At 37.2% G+C, this 17,726-nt stretch overlaps 1 protein-coding gene across 2 annotated transcripts in view; it reads right to left on the bottom strand.

Moving 5' to 3' along the window:
* The window catches only part of Adam28 (ADAM metallopeptidase domain 28), an 88,013-nt gene that overhangs the window by 26,434 nt on the left and 43,853 nt on the right, over positions 1-17,726 (bottom strand). The window contains exons 19-23 of one of the 2 annotated variants that reach the window (XM_028758737.1): positions 15,058-15,166; positions 14,006-14,084; positions 13,278-13,346; positions 12,036-12,082; positions 10,035-10,106 (exon numbers count right to left, since the gene is read on the bottom strand). In XM_028758737.1, the coding sequence (XP_028614570.1) occupies positions 10,085-10,106; positions 12,036-12,082; positions 13,278-13,346; positions 14,006-14,084; positions 15,058-15,166 (326 nt within the window). In that variant the 3' untranslated portion in view covers positions 10,035-10,084. Of the gene's footprint in view, positions 1-10,034; positions 10,107-12,035; positions 12,083-13,277; positions 13,347-14,005; positions 14,085-15,057; positions 15,167-17,726 lie in introns of those variants that run through there. The other variant, XM_028758738.1, reaches the window with a different exon arrangement.

The raw sequence follows: 17,726 nt of genomic DNA on the forward strand, positions 1-17,726 counted from the left end.
TATATATATATATATATATATATATATATATATATATATATATATATCACATTTTACATTTATATAAATATGAATATGAAAAGACTCAGTGTGACTGTATAGCTGCAGAAATAGTCTATGGCTGTTTTTCCTTGTTGAATTGAAGGCTTTTGAAGACTTTAAGGTCCTGGCTTTTTCTCTGTGCAGAATGCTTTATCTCTTAGACTCCTGGAGAGTTTTTTTTTTTTTACTGTCCATTTAATTTTTTCCTAAATTTGTCTTGATGTTTCTTAAAGGGGAAATGTTTTGTTCATTACTTTCCCTCTGTTTTAGTTTTCCACAATATTTTCTTTTTTTCCTTTTCATTTATTTTCCTTAAGTGTACATAATTCAACTTTTGTTTTCCTTATACTCATTTTTAAAATCTCTTTTTCTGGAATTAGTATTACTTTAATTTTAGCATTTTCATTCCCTATAATCTCTGCTCTTCCAAATTTTCTTTCCTTTTTTATTTCCTTCTGAAGATTTTCTATACTTTCTGACTTTTTACTTAATTTAATCTATCATCTTATGTATCCCACACACTTTATTGTGCATTTTTTCTCATGAAAATTTCAAGACCTAACAAGTCTCCCTTTGTAGTCTATGTTATTATTTCATACCTCTCATGTATTTCTCTGTGACTGTGATGCTCAGGTGCTCCTGCTACCATCGTCACCATTGGTGTGGACGGTAGAGCCTCTCCTCAGTGTTTTGTCTTCCTTTAGCATTTTTTTTTGTTATTTGATTCTGTCATAGCATAGTATCTCACTTTTATATGAAATTGTTTTCATTCTCTTTAGCACTGCATGTATAGAAGGGCAGGCCTTAGATCTCAGCTAGAAAATCCTAGTCTGTAGGAAAAGCATGGAAAAATCCTCCCAATGTGGATGGATACTCTAGACATACCAGAACTCTATCACCACTTCCCAACACAGAGCCCTCAAGTCAGCTCCTCACCTCTTGGCTTCAGAGTGTTACTTGTATTATTGGCTTTAGGGGGGTTGGTTGCCAAGCTATCTGTTATGGACCTGTTAAGCACATTCCCCTAGGCCTTGTGGCTTTTTTTCTTTTATACTGAATTTACTCCTCAGTTCACCAGGAAGAGTCCTTGTTGCAGAGTTGAAATACCCAGTAGTGTATGTACATGGAAGAGCCAGCAAACTTCCAGAGAAGCATCTGGGTGATTTCCACTACTCCTGTGCCTCCCGTAGAGCTGTCAAGCTATTTGTGTTCTAAGCCAAAACTCAGAAATGTCTCAAATGGCCCACTATACATTTTACAAGGGCATTTAGGTTTTAGGACCAGAATAAACCTGAACTGTGTTTTACTAGCAATGTTCTTTGCACCACTGACTATTTTTGCAAAGGTGCACATGCACAGGTTCTCTTCCTCACCAAATTTACCATGACCTTTCTGTGGACTGAATCCTTAGAACAACCCTTTTGGGTAGAAGCCTACTTAGGCCATCCCAGCTAGAATTCTTCCTTTTCACTTCTCCATTTATGTTTTAAGAAAAAAGTCTAGACCACATGGGTCATGTGGCTTCTGTGGTGAGACCCTGTTGCATGCAACCTCAAAGATTGCTGAGGTTATGTCATTTTGAGATCATCTGAGTCAGTCCTCAGGAGAAGACGCTTGGTCTGGAGAGAAACTAAAGAACCCAAATCTTCTATTTGTGTATTATCTCTGGTTGCAACAAAACAAAAAAGTACCTGCATTAGTTCAAGAGGACTTGTCTGTCAATTATGCACATGTGAAATGTTTTCCAGCTATGTCCTTAGGGATTCCACATTGAAAGCACACAGCTTCTCGAGGTGGTGCAGAGCACTAATAATGTGAAATGCTGGTGTTGTACCATTACACAGAAAGTTAGTTTTGATGCCTATATTTGGTTAGAAACCATCATTATATAATTAATACATTCAAAGTTAATTGTTTCGTGCACATGAAGGAATTTTTGTATTACTTCCTTATTTAGTGTCACTTCAAATAGAATTAATGACAAATAAAGTCACTGTAAATATAGAGATAATGGTATCTAAGAAGTGGAGTCAGTCTAAGAGTGAATAAACACAAAGTAATTAGATGTAGGTCTTTCAAGTATTTCTTTATGCTTAATTTTGGTGGGGAGTGGATACTGTCATGAATTTTTATATTCATATTCTCCAATTTTCATATTTCTACTTCTGTTGTTCATAATCTCTGGAAACAAAATATTTATACTGTTTCAGATGTTAAAAATAATGACTGTACAGTAATATAAAATGTAGTCACAATCACTAAAACTGCTATGATTAAACTTTGCAGATGAGAGAAAGCATCTCTTTTCTGCTTGATGCTGTGAATCTCAAAGCTACAGTTTGGGTTCTAGATTCATGGAATTAAATTCAACCATAAATATTTACTCACGTGCCTATAATCCAAGCAATGAGGTTGAGACAGGGTCAACATGAGTTATTGCATCCTGGACTATAAGACTATGCAGTGAAACACTAACTCAACAGAGAGAAGAGACAGGAAGGGGAAGTGAACAGTAGGGGTTTTAACTTCCTCCCTTACCCTTAGCAGTGCATAGTTAATGATGAAAGGGATGGATGATAGCTGTCCTAAGGTATCTGTTAGGTTACCTTTCCAAATGTATGTGATCTGAGTGTGAACCTTGGTAAGGAGCCACTGACTGCACTTACAGAGTATCCATAGATGACCAGAGTGAGAATCTAGGCAGAATATATAGACAGTCCTTCTGGATTTATAACAGTGAGGACATCCTGGAAAGCTTCAGGTCTCAGAGCAGGAATAGCCAACTCCTTCTGATACACTGTGTGTTCCAGCTCTCTGGTCATGCTTTGCCTCCGTGGTTTTCCTGTCTCTCATCATAGCTTCTTTTACTTGCACTTTATGGGCACTGTGAATCTTGCATTAGCTGTCTTGTCTTTCTGGTTTAATTAATATTTGTTCCTGGATAATGAGTGTTTCATATAAACATATAACACTCTGTGTTTGATACTTCAAGAATTTCATCTAACCTGGCTTTAAAATTTCTGAAACTTCCCTATTTTTTTTAAATTGTACCTTTTCTTTGTATTATAAAATTTTAAATATAATTTTATGTAATATAATATGTGTATGTATTTAAAGAAGAACACCATATACATATGCAGAAAAGCTACTCTAAACAAAACTCTATGGTTCACTAATAGTCTTAATGATCTGTGTCCTGAACATGCCATACTTTTGCTGGTAGTGTGACTTTTATTAGTCTTAGCGACTCTCTGGAAGGCTATATTCCTTTATAAATATATGAAATTTTTTATAAGCGTATAATATATTTGTAAGCATATATAATCAAAGATTTACATGACAACTCTACTGACAAGTTTCTCCTGCCCTTTCCTGGTAAGCGTTCCCCCATACATCCTTGGATCCATTTATATTTATTTCAGCAAGTATTTTATCCTTATATTTATTTACATAAAGCTTCACAATCAGGCTGGACATCATATAAAGAGGTTCAACATTTTTCTCCTAATATAAGCATGGTAAATTGAAGCTTTGTAAATATTTACCTTGGAGAACTAAGGAACATAGCCAGCTAAGCGAAACCGCACAACATGTTAGTTTAGAGAAAGCTTTCTTGTTAGTTGACACAGTGAATATTAACCATCTCAATAATAAAGTAGGGGGATGAGAAATAATTTTAGAAGTGGATCTTAAATTGGGATGATGTTATTTTAGCAACACAAACTTCATGAATGTCTATAAACGTTGTTAGAGATAAAAATACTAGAATTTGCATTCTTAACATTATAGTATAACATGTGTTTTCTGTGCAAAATAGTTTTGCAACTGGTAACATAGTGGTACAGATGGTAAATTTGGATTGAGGTGGGAATGGTGTGTCTTAGCAGTAGAGTTCTTGCCTAGCATGCGTGGTTTTCTAGGTTTGAATTTTGATACTGAAAGAAAACATATGGATGAAGATAGTTAAGTTTGTGTCCTGTTCCAATGCTTAGTAGCTATGTGATGTGGGGGAAAACCATCTATTCTCATCTTTATCTCAACTTTATCATTTGAAGTATATGGCAATTTTTCCCATAAGATTTTTATAAAGTTAAGTAAACATAACACCCAAAAACCATGGCACATGTGTATACTTTTGTTACTACATTATACTATCCTGTTTAAATGCACAAACCTACAATTGGCTGCAATTTTTCTCTAAAAGCTTCTCAAATTTATTGTTTGTTGTTTGATCGTGATACAAATCCAAAGTCATTGCTCCACATAGCTTCAAAGCAAGGAAAAAGTTCAATTTGACATAGAAATTCTAACTGAGATTTAAACTTGACAAAAGAGAAGGAAACTGTCTAGGGATATGAAGAAAAATTCTAGAAGCATAACAAAATAGAAACAAAGGAACAATCAAAGAAGGCTTACCAGTGTGAAATGTAAAAATCTCTAAATATTCCAAGTATACTTCCTTCTCAAATGTATCTGACATAATAACCTGTACATGATGGCTCTGTAATTGACATTTAACAAAACATCAACATGTTGGCAGCCAAAGTACATGGCTTGAAACTGAAAATGGACCCCAAAACAGAGTTATTAATTTAACAGTCTAGCAAGCCAAGGACGGGTAAGATTCTGCACAGAACCTTACCAACCTAAGATAGAAGTGCATTGCTTTTAATAATGCATACTCCACAACAGGTAAGGAAGGCATTCTGTCAAAATGACCTCAGACAGTCTCAGTCTTGTTTATGAAGTAAAAAAAAGGGGGGGGGAGAGATGTGGAGAGCTTTGGAGACTGCTTGGGAGGAATCTGACATTGGCCAAGGACAAGGAAGTGGGCTCCAGGCAGGAATCTGACATTAGACTAGAATCTGAAATTACAAAGAATGAATTTCAGGCAGGAATCTGATATTAGGCTAGAACAAAGAAATAATTTCAGGCAGGAATCTAAATCTTAGGCTAGAACAAAGAAGGAGGCTTCAGGGAAGAATAAGACTTTGGGCTAGGACAGCAAAGTAGGCTCAGATATTTTGGTCATCATGATATGATAAGCCCTTAGAAATGGCATGAGAGTGGTCATGGAACCTTGTTTATTGCTTTGCTTGTTCTTTGACTATTTGTGTTTATTGTCTTGCTTGTCCCTTGACTATTTGCATCTACTGTATTGCTAGTTCCTCAACCTAGAACTGACCTTAATACTTGCATGTAATTAAAATGGCATAAAAGCAGATTGGAGGAAAAAAGCACAACCAAAACAAAAACAAAAGCAAAAACAAAACAACAGTAGTCCTCTTGCTGATAAGCCATTATTGTATATAACTATATACCTTTCCAGAACGCTTCGCCTCTCTCTATATTTTGCTTTATATTTATATTTGCTTTACATGCTTCTTAGAAACCCTTCAGTGTTAATAAGAGGCATATATAACAGACCACCATGATGATCAACTACCAAGGAGAAAATATCTGTATGTTGGAGGTTTCAGTCCATTGTCAGTTGGGCATATTGCTTTGAGTACATACTAACCCCATAATTTATGGTGGAGAAAACACAGTCATTCACCTTATGGCTGAAACCCAAAGGAGAGAGAAAGTAGGGGGCCAGAATCTTTCAGTGCCATTTCACATGACTTCAATGATTTGACTGCTTCCCCTTGGGCTCCACCTCTTAAAAGTTGCATCCTTTTCCAAAAGCATCAAAACCTTTACTCCATAGACATTTGAAGACATTCAACATTCAAATTATAGAACCTGCTTTGCTAGTGGAAAAGTTATGAATCCTATTTCATTTTATACATGAACAAATCTGAAGATGTTGAGAATGTTTAAATGATGGTCATCAGGTTAAAAGTCAGCTGTTGGCAATAACAGGACTGCTGTCCCTTCCTGAGTGTGCTGGACTCTCTGATATGAATGTTTCCTTTTTCCATGTCTCCCTATTTTTCTCATCATCTTTTGTAGCATGTTTTCCTCATGTTCTCATGTTCTTTTTCTGCCTGTTTGACTCTTCAGTTTTTTGGTGGATCTGTTCAATCTTGATAATAGCATGAAAGATTAAGAATGTCTTGCTGAAGCTGAATCCTGAAGGCTCCATGCCAATTATAGGCATAGACAACATACATATCCCAGCAAGTTACCATGACAGCCAAAGAGTTTAGAAGGACAGTTTAATGGCAAGAATTAAGATACATGGAGTTGGCGGGGGTGGGGTGGGGGGGGGCTCTTTGCTGTGTCCTAACTCTTGAGTTTGAGTTTAAGCTTTCTCTGAGAGAAATATCACAACTTTTGTAGGTCAGTGGCTAGCACTTCCTTTCTTTAAAGTAATTGGGACATCAAGGGGAGACTGATAAGCACAGCCATATTTTTTTTTCTGTTTCCTATTTCACTTAGTTGAATTTGTGAACTTCCTTAAATCCTCTTTCTCATGACAGTTGCAGAACTAAGATGTCAACACTGGTCTAAAGGCAGATGATGCTTATTCATTGCTCCTCAAACAACCTTGGAGATAGTTTTTGTTAGGAAACAGATGTCATAAATTCAGATTGAAAAAATACTCTGTCTCAAGTACTGTAAAATATTAGGGTTAGATAGTATAAAATCATCAACTTAGGTTTGTCTCCAAAAAAAGCACAAGTCAAAAGGAAAAAATATAAAACATTGTTTCAACTAGGAACTGAATAAGAATGAAAGTGGTGTTGATGTGTGTGGGCTCCTGGAGGCATTCACATAGTCTGTAGCAGTCTCATGCAGGGAATAAGTATAGTAGGAAGCATTAGGTTGATTGAGCTTTAAAATAGGATGTGGTCTAAATAAATGCTGCAGCAATGGATGAAGCTGGAAAGTATTATACTAAGAAAAATGACCAGGTACAGACATAGTACATACACATGGACACACAACTAATTTGTTGTCATTAATTCTTTTTGAAGTGATATTAAATAAGTAAGTAATATAAAGTCATTATAAAGATAGCGATAAAGGTATTCTCATAGCCTCAATAAGTATAAATTATCAAAAAAGTACAGTCAGCCTAAGGGAGAATAAACAAAAAGTAATTAGATGTATATGTTTCAAGTATCTCTTTATGCTTCATTTTGATGGGGAGGGGGTGCTGTCATGATTATTTTTATATTTGTGTTTTCCAGATTTCAGATTTCTACTGCATTAACACACTTCAAAATAAGTTTGTTAACAATCCTTCTCAGACTCTGACCCTCCAGTAACACAGACTTCAACACAAGGAACTTCAGGAAGATAATGCCTATATGATCATCACTGCATTTGCCCTTTACCTTAGCCAAAAAGGATGAAAAGTGAAACTGCATTACTTTTGGCACAAAGCAGTTTTTGAAAAAAAATTAGAACTGACGAAACAAATTAGAATTAAGGAATAAGATTGACAACAAAAAATCAGGCACTGTGAAAACAAACTGAAGTTCTCCAAACTGATCAAGGACTCAGACAAACAACAGTGAGAGACAGTGTGTAAGATAAATGAAGGAACTGGCTGTTGGCAATCTCATGCAGATTGTGCTACTTTTTTTTTAAAAGAGAACAATGAAAAAAGACACACACACACATACATGCATACATGCCCCCCACACAGAGCATGTTATTAGTGGCCTTTAGATGTATTAAGAAATTTTGAACTATGAGGTTGATCAAGAACAAAGTAACATCATTTATTAAGCCATTGTATGTATGTTCAAACACCACTCTGTGTATATATGTATGTCTTATATATGACTAACTTCTAGCTCCAGGCATGAAAAATGGCTACTTGAGAGTTCTAGGTTCAAGATTTTTAATTATTCAACATTATAAATGATAAAGTGAGGGCTGGTAAGATGATTCAGAAGGTAAAGTTGCTTTCAGAGCAAGCCTGGTGACCTGAGTTCAATCTCTGGTACCCACATAAAGATGAATGGAAAGAACCGACTTCACTAAATTGCCAACTGAGCTCCACATGCATGCATGCATGGGTGTGTAAACACACACACACACACTCACACACACACACACCGCATGTATATTCTACATGATATGAGGGTCAGCGAAATGACTCAGTGGATAAAGAACCCACATGCAGGATGGAGACAACTAACTCCTGAGAGTTGTTCTCTGACCAGCACACACATACATAATAAATAAATGTAGTTGTTTCATAAGCAAAACAAAACAAAAATGACATTGTAAATTGTGTCTCAGAGAGTTATTAACACAAGGAAACAAGTAAGCAAGCAAAGAAAACCAGCAGGGGTTTAAAGGTTACTCACAAGCAGATTAAGACTTCATCTGAAATAGGAATGTATTTCCAGGTCAGAAGAAAGAGTTCTAAGTTTATAATCTTAACCTCAAAACTCAGCCACATGTAAGTAGCTCTGTACTTAAGAAACTCCAAGGTGGAAAGAATCCAACAACGAGAGTTGATAGGTAGACTCCAGAATTACTGAGTCTGGAAGTCCTCCTTTGAGATACAGAATGCAGACAGTCAGAGGCAAGGAGTATTGGCAATGGATGCAATGACACAAATATAATACAGGGGAATACCACCACGATAATAGGGGAACACACACCTTGGCATTGGTAACACTACCTCACTCATTAGAGTGAATGCAGCTTCATGTGAGAGAAAACCCAACTCGACATGTTTTGTACAACAAGGAAAATTTATTGATTGTACAAGAAGTCCCAGCAAAAGGTGGACCTAGTTCAACAATTGTTAATCTACCAGTTCAATAACATCTTAGGAAGTGCAGTTAAATTTTGTTTATCTCCCTGCTCTATCTTATTCACGTCATTTCAGATCACAGCACAGCTGCAGCAGTACCAGATGTCAACAACCAGAAAAAAAGATGAATGGAGAAATATTTCTCAGAAATTTCCCAACATGCCTCCTCCCTCATCAACAGGGACAAAACGGGGAGTCACCCATCTACTTACAAATCTCAAAACAAAATTGTTATGAGTGGTTTACCATAACATGTATGGAGTGGTGCCCATCATTCTAAAACTGGACAGCTAGACTAAATTAGAGTTCTCAAAGCAAGGCAGCGGGTATTTGGTACCCAACCAACCATGTTGGTTCTACCACATGTCAATGAAGCTAAAGATGTTAAAGACAATGTGGTTATGTTGTTGATAGACTATCAAAATTTTCTTTTAATCCAGAAATTTAGATGCTTATGCAAGATCTCATAACTTAAAATTTATTTCTATGAAACTAAAAACAGTTTAAAAAAATAAACTCTGTGTGGTCAACATCCTTAATTTAGACCAAATAAAACACATCTGCAATACAAACCCGGCCAACAGGTCTCCAGTTTGTAACTTCTGGTTTATGTTCATTTCTTTAACTGAAACATTCTCTATTTAGAAAGGGAAGCTCACTTTAACTATGCTAGTAGTTGGCATACAAATATCTGTGACTAAATTTTTTAATAAACACATTTTACTGGATTGTAGAACATTCCCAAAATAACAAAGTGAATAAAGATTTCAGAAGAAAGGGTAGCAAGGACACAGAACAGTGTACTTACACATATAATTTAAAAAAAAAAAACTAACTGGATGTTCTAAGTTGACAAATTTAAAGAGTCAAGATGCTGCTACTTATTTAGCGGTGAATGCACTTTTCCCCAGTGGCTTATGATTTCGTTTTGTCCTCTCTGTTCTGTTTTGTTTTCATTAGAGGGTACAGCAATCCCCTCCAAATGAGGATATTAAAGTCTTCAAGATATTTGAGCAGTCAGTCAAATAAAAAGTCAGTAAAAATAAAGGGGGAAATCAACTAATTAGAGTTTTACAGTTTATACATTCCCTTAGCCATCTCCCTAGGAGTATGGAAAGGAGACCAGCACGGAGATTTTCAAAAGTTTATCTTTCTTAAACATTTTAATCTCCTCAATGTACAGCACAAACCAGAACGTGTTAACCTCTGAGGGTCAAGAGCGCTTGTAATAAGGAAGTAAGCACATCTCTTTTCCATCCAAAACATTGCAGCTTCAATTCTGACCATCCAATCATCGACCCTGGCTTAGCTGTTGCTTCAGACTTTTGCATTTGGTTCCCTTAAAGAAAAAAAAAAACCTCTCAGATGATCAAAGCATCCTGAAAAAAAATAGCTAAGTAGATAAATAGATGTAAGGTGATCCTAATAGGAAAAAATATCTAAAAGAATTCCATGAAACCCTACTCTCTAGTGTATAAACTATGTAGTACATCAGCAATGGAGAATTAGAAGCAACAGAAGGTCAGGATGGGAGCTGAAAATCTCACTCTGCAACTCAAATGCTGGTGCAGGTAATTGGCAGAATAAGGACAGGGGCGGGGTGGGGGGGGAATTATGGACATAGAGAAGTAGTCCATAGCAAGTAGTCTACCCAGAGGATGAGGTGCAGAAAGAGTTATGGATGTTGGGATGTTGACTGGGACGCTGTATTTATTCCTACCATCTTTGTGCACTGTTAAGAAAAATGAGGAACTGGGGGTCACCAAGACTTTGTAGCAGAGATGTTTTTCAGTCTCCCTTATTTAGGTTATGGAGAAAACTCAGAGTCAAGACATTTATGCCAGTCCCTGCCTCACTGTAAACACCTTAGGTAACATGGTTGGTGCTTTTCTCCTTGGCAATAACGGTGAAAAAAAAGAGACAATAATAATTTCATTATAGATATCTTATGTGGGTGCGGAAGTGGACTGACTCTAAAACTCATAAAGGAAGTGCTTTTGTGTTTCTAGGAGAAAATGGAAAATAAGTTGGTCAGGAGAAGTGGCATGTTTTTACCACCTTAGCCAAGCTTACTTCCTTTGTGGGATGACTGCCCACCTCTCCACTTGAGCGTTAACCCACTTTCCAGGGCCAGTTCACACTCCAAATACTCTGTCAATGGACTTCTGCCTCACCAGCTCCATTCATGTTGACACCACAGTGTTTTCTCATTAGCATCACACACTTTGGCACAGATAACATTTGAGGAGCTAGGTACACCAGCCATGTGTCACCTATTTGCTCACTACAACTATGAGACATCTTAACAAAAGGAACTTTGACCCTTCCTTTTCTATATACAACAGAGAGCTAGGCATGAGGAACTACGCATGAGCAGATGGATTCTGCCATTTACTTAAGATTAACAAGGACTTGACTTTCATCCCAGCTTCCCTTTGTGTGTCTGCTTTTCATATTCTGCCTGTTTCAAAATTAAAAATATTTCATAAATAACTGATTTTTATATCATCTAGAGAGAACATCTAGAAACAATTCTTTGGAAGACATTTGCCATATATAATAGTTATATTAATTATTCTTCAACATTTATAGCTGTACCTGACCAATACAGATGCAGATACTTACAGCCAATCATCAGACTGAGTGAGGGACTGTAATGGAAGAGCTAGCAGAAGGACTGAAGGAGCTGAGGGGGATTGCAACCTCATAAGAAGAACAATATCAACTAACTGGACCACCCAGTGCTCCCAGGAACTAAAACATCAACCAAAGAGTATATATGGAGGGAGTATATATATATATATATATATATATATATATATATCCTTCAGACAGATACATATGTACCAGAGGATGGCCTTATCTGACATCAATGGGAAGAGAGGGAGGCTTGATGCCCCAGCATAGGGGGATGCTAGAGGGGTGAGGTGGGAGGGGGTGAATGGGTAGAGGAGCACCCTCATAGTGGCAAAGGGTAGGAATGGGGGATAGCGTGGGGAGTTTGTGGAGGGCTAACCAGGAAGGGAAATATCATTTGAAATGTAAATAAATAAAATGATTAATAAAAACAATTATAAAAGAACTATATTTTTTCTCAGTAAAGATTCAGTAGCCACAGGAAATTAGTACAGAAGGAGGTCTTGTCTTTCTAGGTTCCCCAGAACAAATGCGCTATGATGAATTTAGGTTAACCTAGGGATCATTGACAAAGAAACTATGGATTAGAGCCAACTGGCAGAAAATCCACCAGTGAGCATCTGATACTTACAAGGAAACAGGAATTGGTGGTGGTGGGAAGTTTGGCTTTGTGATTAGCTAGTAAGGAGATAAAAAGGGAAAATCAGCTTGGAGTAGTTGCTTCAAAAACATGTATGTATGCTGAAAATAGTTAACTAGTTTTCAGGGACAGAGACATTATAAACTCACCCAGGAGAATATTTCTATACCCATGAATTTGACCTTTTCAGTTAGTTCTGAGCCTATAATCCAGACAGGACCACAGTGGGCTTTATTTTGTGCATCTACACAAATCACATGTTAAAAACCTAAGCCCTGCTGTGATGTGTGGGGCATTCACACCTTGGGGAAAGAATTCTCAGAATTGTATCCATGTCCTTAAGTGCAAAAATACAAAGAGATGATTGTATCTCTCTTTTTCCTAATCTTTCTCCCCTTCCATTCTTTCTTTTTTTCCCCCCTTCTCCTGTTCCCTCAATTATAAAACCAGGAAGCAGCCCTCATCAGACACCAGGAACTCTCAGCTCCTCAATTTTAGAATTCCCAGTCTCAAGAATGGGCAGAAATAAATGTTGTCTAATCTATATAACATATGCTGTTCTGTTGCATCATCCTAGACAAAAAAAAATGTATAATATACAGGGTGAATTGTACTGGCTGGTATTTGAAAACTTAATACAAACCTAGATGTATCTGGGAAGGGAAAATATCAATTAAGAAGATGCCTCTACAGGACTGAAATGAAGGCAGGTCTGTGGAATATCATCCTGATCTATGATGGATGTGGGAGAGACCAGCCCACTATGGTTGGGGTCAGCCTGGGCAGGTAGTCCTAAGTTGTATAAGAAATTAGGCTAAGTAAACCAAGAAAAGCAATTCAGTTAGCAATACTCCTCCTTGGCTTCTGCTCCCATGCCTGTCCTGGCTTCCCTCAGTAATGGACTTATAAGATATAAGCTGAAATCAACCGTTTCCTCTTCAAGTTGATGCTGCTCACAATGTTTTAACTCAACAACATAAACAACAAACAAGACATGAATATTCTATATTATCAACTTCCAGCTCTAGGTTCTTAATCTAATGGTTAAGTTCAGAGGTAAAATTGTAGAGGGATATTCCCACATTTAGCATTTTAAAGAAGACTTGTGGAAGAGTTTGTGTTTTATGTTAATATGCACACAAATCTCAACACTCTTCCAAGTCAGTAATTGAGCAGTCTTTTCGGAACATTTCCTTGAGGTTGGACTGGATGGAAGAGAAGTTGCTAACTCACGACATCAAGTGGAGGCTCCTGCTCTTCAGTGGGCAGATCAGACACATGGAGCTTTTTCATCTGACTCATCTAAAATGAAGAAATCAAACTTTACAATGAAACCATTAAGTGCCTAAATACAGCTTAACATCCTGAAAGAAGTAAGACAAGAAAGATCCTAGTAGCAAAGCTAGACCATTTATAGGAGGATTTCCCCAGGCACACCAGGGATAACTTCCATTACAAACATCACCACCGATGCTGTCCTATCAATCTACTTCAGCTGAAAGCCCTAAACATGTCAGACATGGCAAGGACTGTGTCATACATGTTACATATTGCATGGTTGAACATACAAATATATGCATCACTTTATAGAGAGAGAAATTTACCGAGAGTAAGAATAAACTTAGAGTCAAACTGGACAGAAAGAGAGGGGGTAGAGAGATGAAAGAGAGGAGAAGAGGGGAAGGGAGAGGGGAGAGAGGGAGGGAGAGAACCTGTAACAATTCCCCCTTTATTCTCTTTGTATTTCATGAGCGCTTTCTACAAGGTTTTTTTATTCTAGGATTCCTTTTGTGTTAACAAAACACTAGGGAAGATTGTCAATGTGGGTGCACAGAGCTCACAATTCTTGCTATTTTTTGATGTATGATTGATTTCTAGGCACTGCTATGCACAATTGACAGACATGTGGTCATAATGTAAGAAAAGTAGAAATGACAGACTCAGGCCAAACTAGAATTCACCTCCTGGGGTTGAACATCCTTCACCTTTTGGGGTCTACACTTCTGCTTGTGTAGCTTAGCATCCTTGGTCGGTGATAGCCTGTAAGAGAAAACATCCTGTGAACTGAACACTACCTTCAGCATGCCAGGGAGATCCAACAGAGGATGGACAACTTCCTTTGTCCACTCTGCTATGCTCTGCTACCAGGGTTCCTTCAGCTCTCAGATCATCCTTCAGCTTTTAGTTACAAGTTAGGTACCAGTACTATCCTGCAATTCATAACCATGACTAGACATTTTCTTTTGTTTCTTGGCAGAATCCTGATCACTAATAATGATTGTGTTAAGTCAACCTTTGTCTAAATCATGACATTTAATTATTCCTAATTCATCAAGTATTTACCTATGAGTTATTTTGTATGAATAAGTTCCACCAAAATAGGTCAGTCTTGGAAAGTGATATAATAAAGATCTTGTTGTGTTAAGATGGTATTTGGAAGAGAAAGGATCTGCATATCAATGATGTGTGCCTCTGCTTCTCACTTTGGATGAAAGCAAAGAGCTTTATTAACCTTTCCCTTTCCCCCACACTCACTGAAAGTGATTTCCATACCCTTAGGAGACACAGAAATTACATTCATGCAGAAAGTGTGAATATTGCAGCTTACTCATAGAGAATCCTCTGCACAGTGTCTACTAGAGAAATGTCAATCAATAAATGTGTTCTCTTCTGATAATAAAATGCAAAAATATTTATCAATGAGAGCTAATCTCAACTCTCATCATTAATTACAAAAAGGATGCATATTTTGCTGGGAAAGATTGCCTGGTAAAAGGGACACCTAGTCTCTGCTCTGCAAAACAAAACAAAGCAAAGCAAAGCAAAGCAAAACAAAACCACAACAGCAACAGCAACAACAACTAAGAATACAAGAACCCCCCCAAAAAAAATATGATGTATGGCTTTCTTAATATTTGAAATAAAATAAAATTAAATCTGAAGGATTAAGTCATAGACTCTGATGTCAAATGAAGTAGATGACAGAGGGTCCCCAAAGCACATGAAGACTTACCTCTGAACTCTCCTCTGCTTCCTTCTGGCATTTTGGTGCTGGATCACTATAGCAACCACCACAAATATGACTGCTAGGGGGAAAAGCACGCCAACCACGATGGAGAAGTCTATAACAGAGAGCACAGGAACCCTGTTGAGGACACAGGATCCTACCTCTCTCTAGTCTGTCTCTTTCCTTCCTTTATTTCTTCCTCAATTCTTTCCTTCTCTCCACCCTTCCCCTCCTCCATCCTTCCCATCCTGCTTTTCTTTCTTCCCTCTCTTCTATCTTCTGTCTTTCTCTTCATTTCTTCTTTCCTTTTTCTTTCCCAGAAAGTATCTAGTTATGTAACCCAGGATACAGATTATATATCTCAGGCTAGTCTCAAACTTGCTGTGATCCTCATGCCTCCAGCTCCCATGTAACAGAATTATAATGGAATGCCTTTGAACCTGCCCTGACATTTCTATTTGTCACAAAATTTATATAGCTTTTGCCAAATGAACCTGTCTCCTTGAAAAATTTCTCACAACTACTAATATAATGGTTAACCTTCACTGCCATGGTGTCTATGGAATCGGAAGAGGGAAGAACCACATGAACATTGGCTGGCCCAGGCTGAGCTAAAGAGGAAATGAGCAGAAAAAACTTTGGACACTGTATTTTTTTCTCTCTGTTTCCTGACTGTAGATATCATGTGACTTGTTACCTAGTTCTCCCACTACTATATCTACCCTACCATGATAGATTGTATCTCAAAATTATAAGCTAAAACACTTAAAGACACTGTAAGTGTCCTTAAGACACTTAACCAATTATTTTGTCAAAGAAACAAGAAAAATTGGTAAAATTAAAATAGTGTTGATGATGATTGCAGTGCTAGTGTTTAATAAAGAACAAGTAAAACAGAAATCCATGGACACCTTCCAGAGAAGGTGGGCTGAATGTCTTTCTCCTGAGAGGTCTTGGAAGAGAAGAAGGGTAGCTGCAGTAGTAGACGAGTGAAGGACTAAGGAGGATAGCAGAGCAGGAATAAAGCACACTTTAAATCCAGCCTTGGAATGAAAAGAGAAAGAAATTAAATCCCTGAGATAGCATTGCTCCCACTGACAAAGAGCCAAGGCACGAGCAAAAAAAATCATGAAGACAGTTCCTGTGTCATCTGTGTTCTTTACCCAACAGCCTAAGCAACAAATTCAACCTGGATATGTTGCCATCTCATGTGTTCATTTCTTTTATACTTACCTGAAACCATCAGAGACAAGAAAGTACACACATCTAAAGAATAGAGTAGTTACACCTCTTAGTACATAGATTAGCAATCCAATCACAAGAGTAATGGTTTAAAAAATTCAAGAAATGCTTACACGTGTGACAGCATAGCACAAAGTTTGAGGGAGACATTCTAGAAAGCAGAATTCAAGATAAGAGAATGGATCCTTTTGAACTAACATTAGAATTATAAGTATTTTAAGAACACAAGGACCTAAATGGGGTGGTAATAAACACTGAAAATCAGAGAGAACAAAATTGTGGCTTTGGGGGACAAAACAGACAGTAAGTGTATAGTTTAAAGTATAAATAATTAAACAGCAATACTAGCTTCTTCTATTGCTAATAATGGTGGTCTTGATAAGCATACATCAAGAAGCTTTTACAAAACAGAAAACGTCCTCAATCTGTGAAAGTACTAAAACATAGGAAACTTTTCTTTGTAGGCATTAATGAGGGAGTAAGCATTTAGACAAACACAAAGGAAAGAGAGTCAGTTTCCTTTAATTGTGTGACCCTTAGAAGGTCAGCACACTCTAAGGCAGGCTCTACTTCTAGTCACAGGATAGGCTAGATGGCAAAGAAGAGAAGAAGACAATGCCTGGAAATTGGGTTAGGAGGGAAGGAAAGGTAGGGAAGGTGAAGCTGGGAGGAGTTGGGAGAGATGATACATACAATCAAAATACATTGCATGAAATTTTCACCACATTAATACAAATATAATTTAAAGAGAAAACAAAGAGGAAAATGATCAGGGAAAGCAGGTTCCAAGCTTGGCGGGAGAATGCTTGCTTAGCTTGCACAAAGTTCTGAGTGCAATCTCCAAGATGGACAACAAAAAATGAAAAGGAAGAAGAGGAGGAAGAAAGGAGGCGTGGTTTAGAATCACAGAAAAGCAGAGAAGGCAAATGAACAAGGGAAACCTAGAGGAACTGTACTTTAGATGACAATGTGGTCCCAATATAGGTTTATTGACTATAAAATGCACTACTCTATAGTAGGGGTCCAGGGACATAAGAAAGCCCTTTCACATTGTGCTCAATGTTGCTATGGATCCACAACTCCTCTAAAAACAAAATCTAGTTAAGCAAATGAAGAAAAGTGGAAAATTTGAGATAACTAATAAAAGAATAAAAAATGCACATCCTCCAAATTAATAAAAGATTGGTTACTAAAATGGCCAATTGGTTTATACCACAAATGAAATAAGAAAGACTAAAAAGAAGCTTAGGTGAGGCAAAACACATAGAAACAACAACAAAATAATTGAGGATTTGTGTCCCAGCATATTAATAATATGTTCTCCAGCTTAACTTTGAAAAGTAAAGCTAAACCCAATGGTGTATGAGACAGTAATGATTTTAATACTGCATGCTTTCCTTAAAAGATGCAAGTTTCAGGAAGACTCAGAAAGG

Source organism: Grammomys surdaster, unplaced genomic scaffold (genome assembly GCF_004785775.1).
Source record: "Grammomys surdaster isolate TR1022 unplaced genomic scaffold, NIH_TR_1.0 126219, whole genome shotgun sequence".
Taxonomy (NCBI): domain Eukaryota; kingdom Metazoa; phylum Chordata; class Mammalia; order Rodentia; family Muridae; genus Grammomys; species Grammomys surdaster.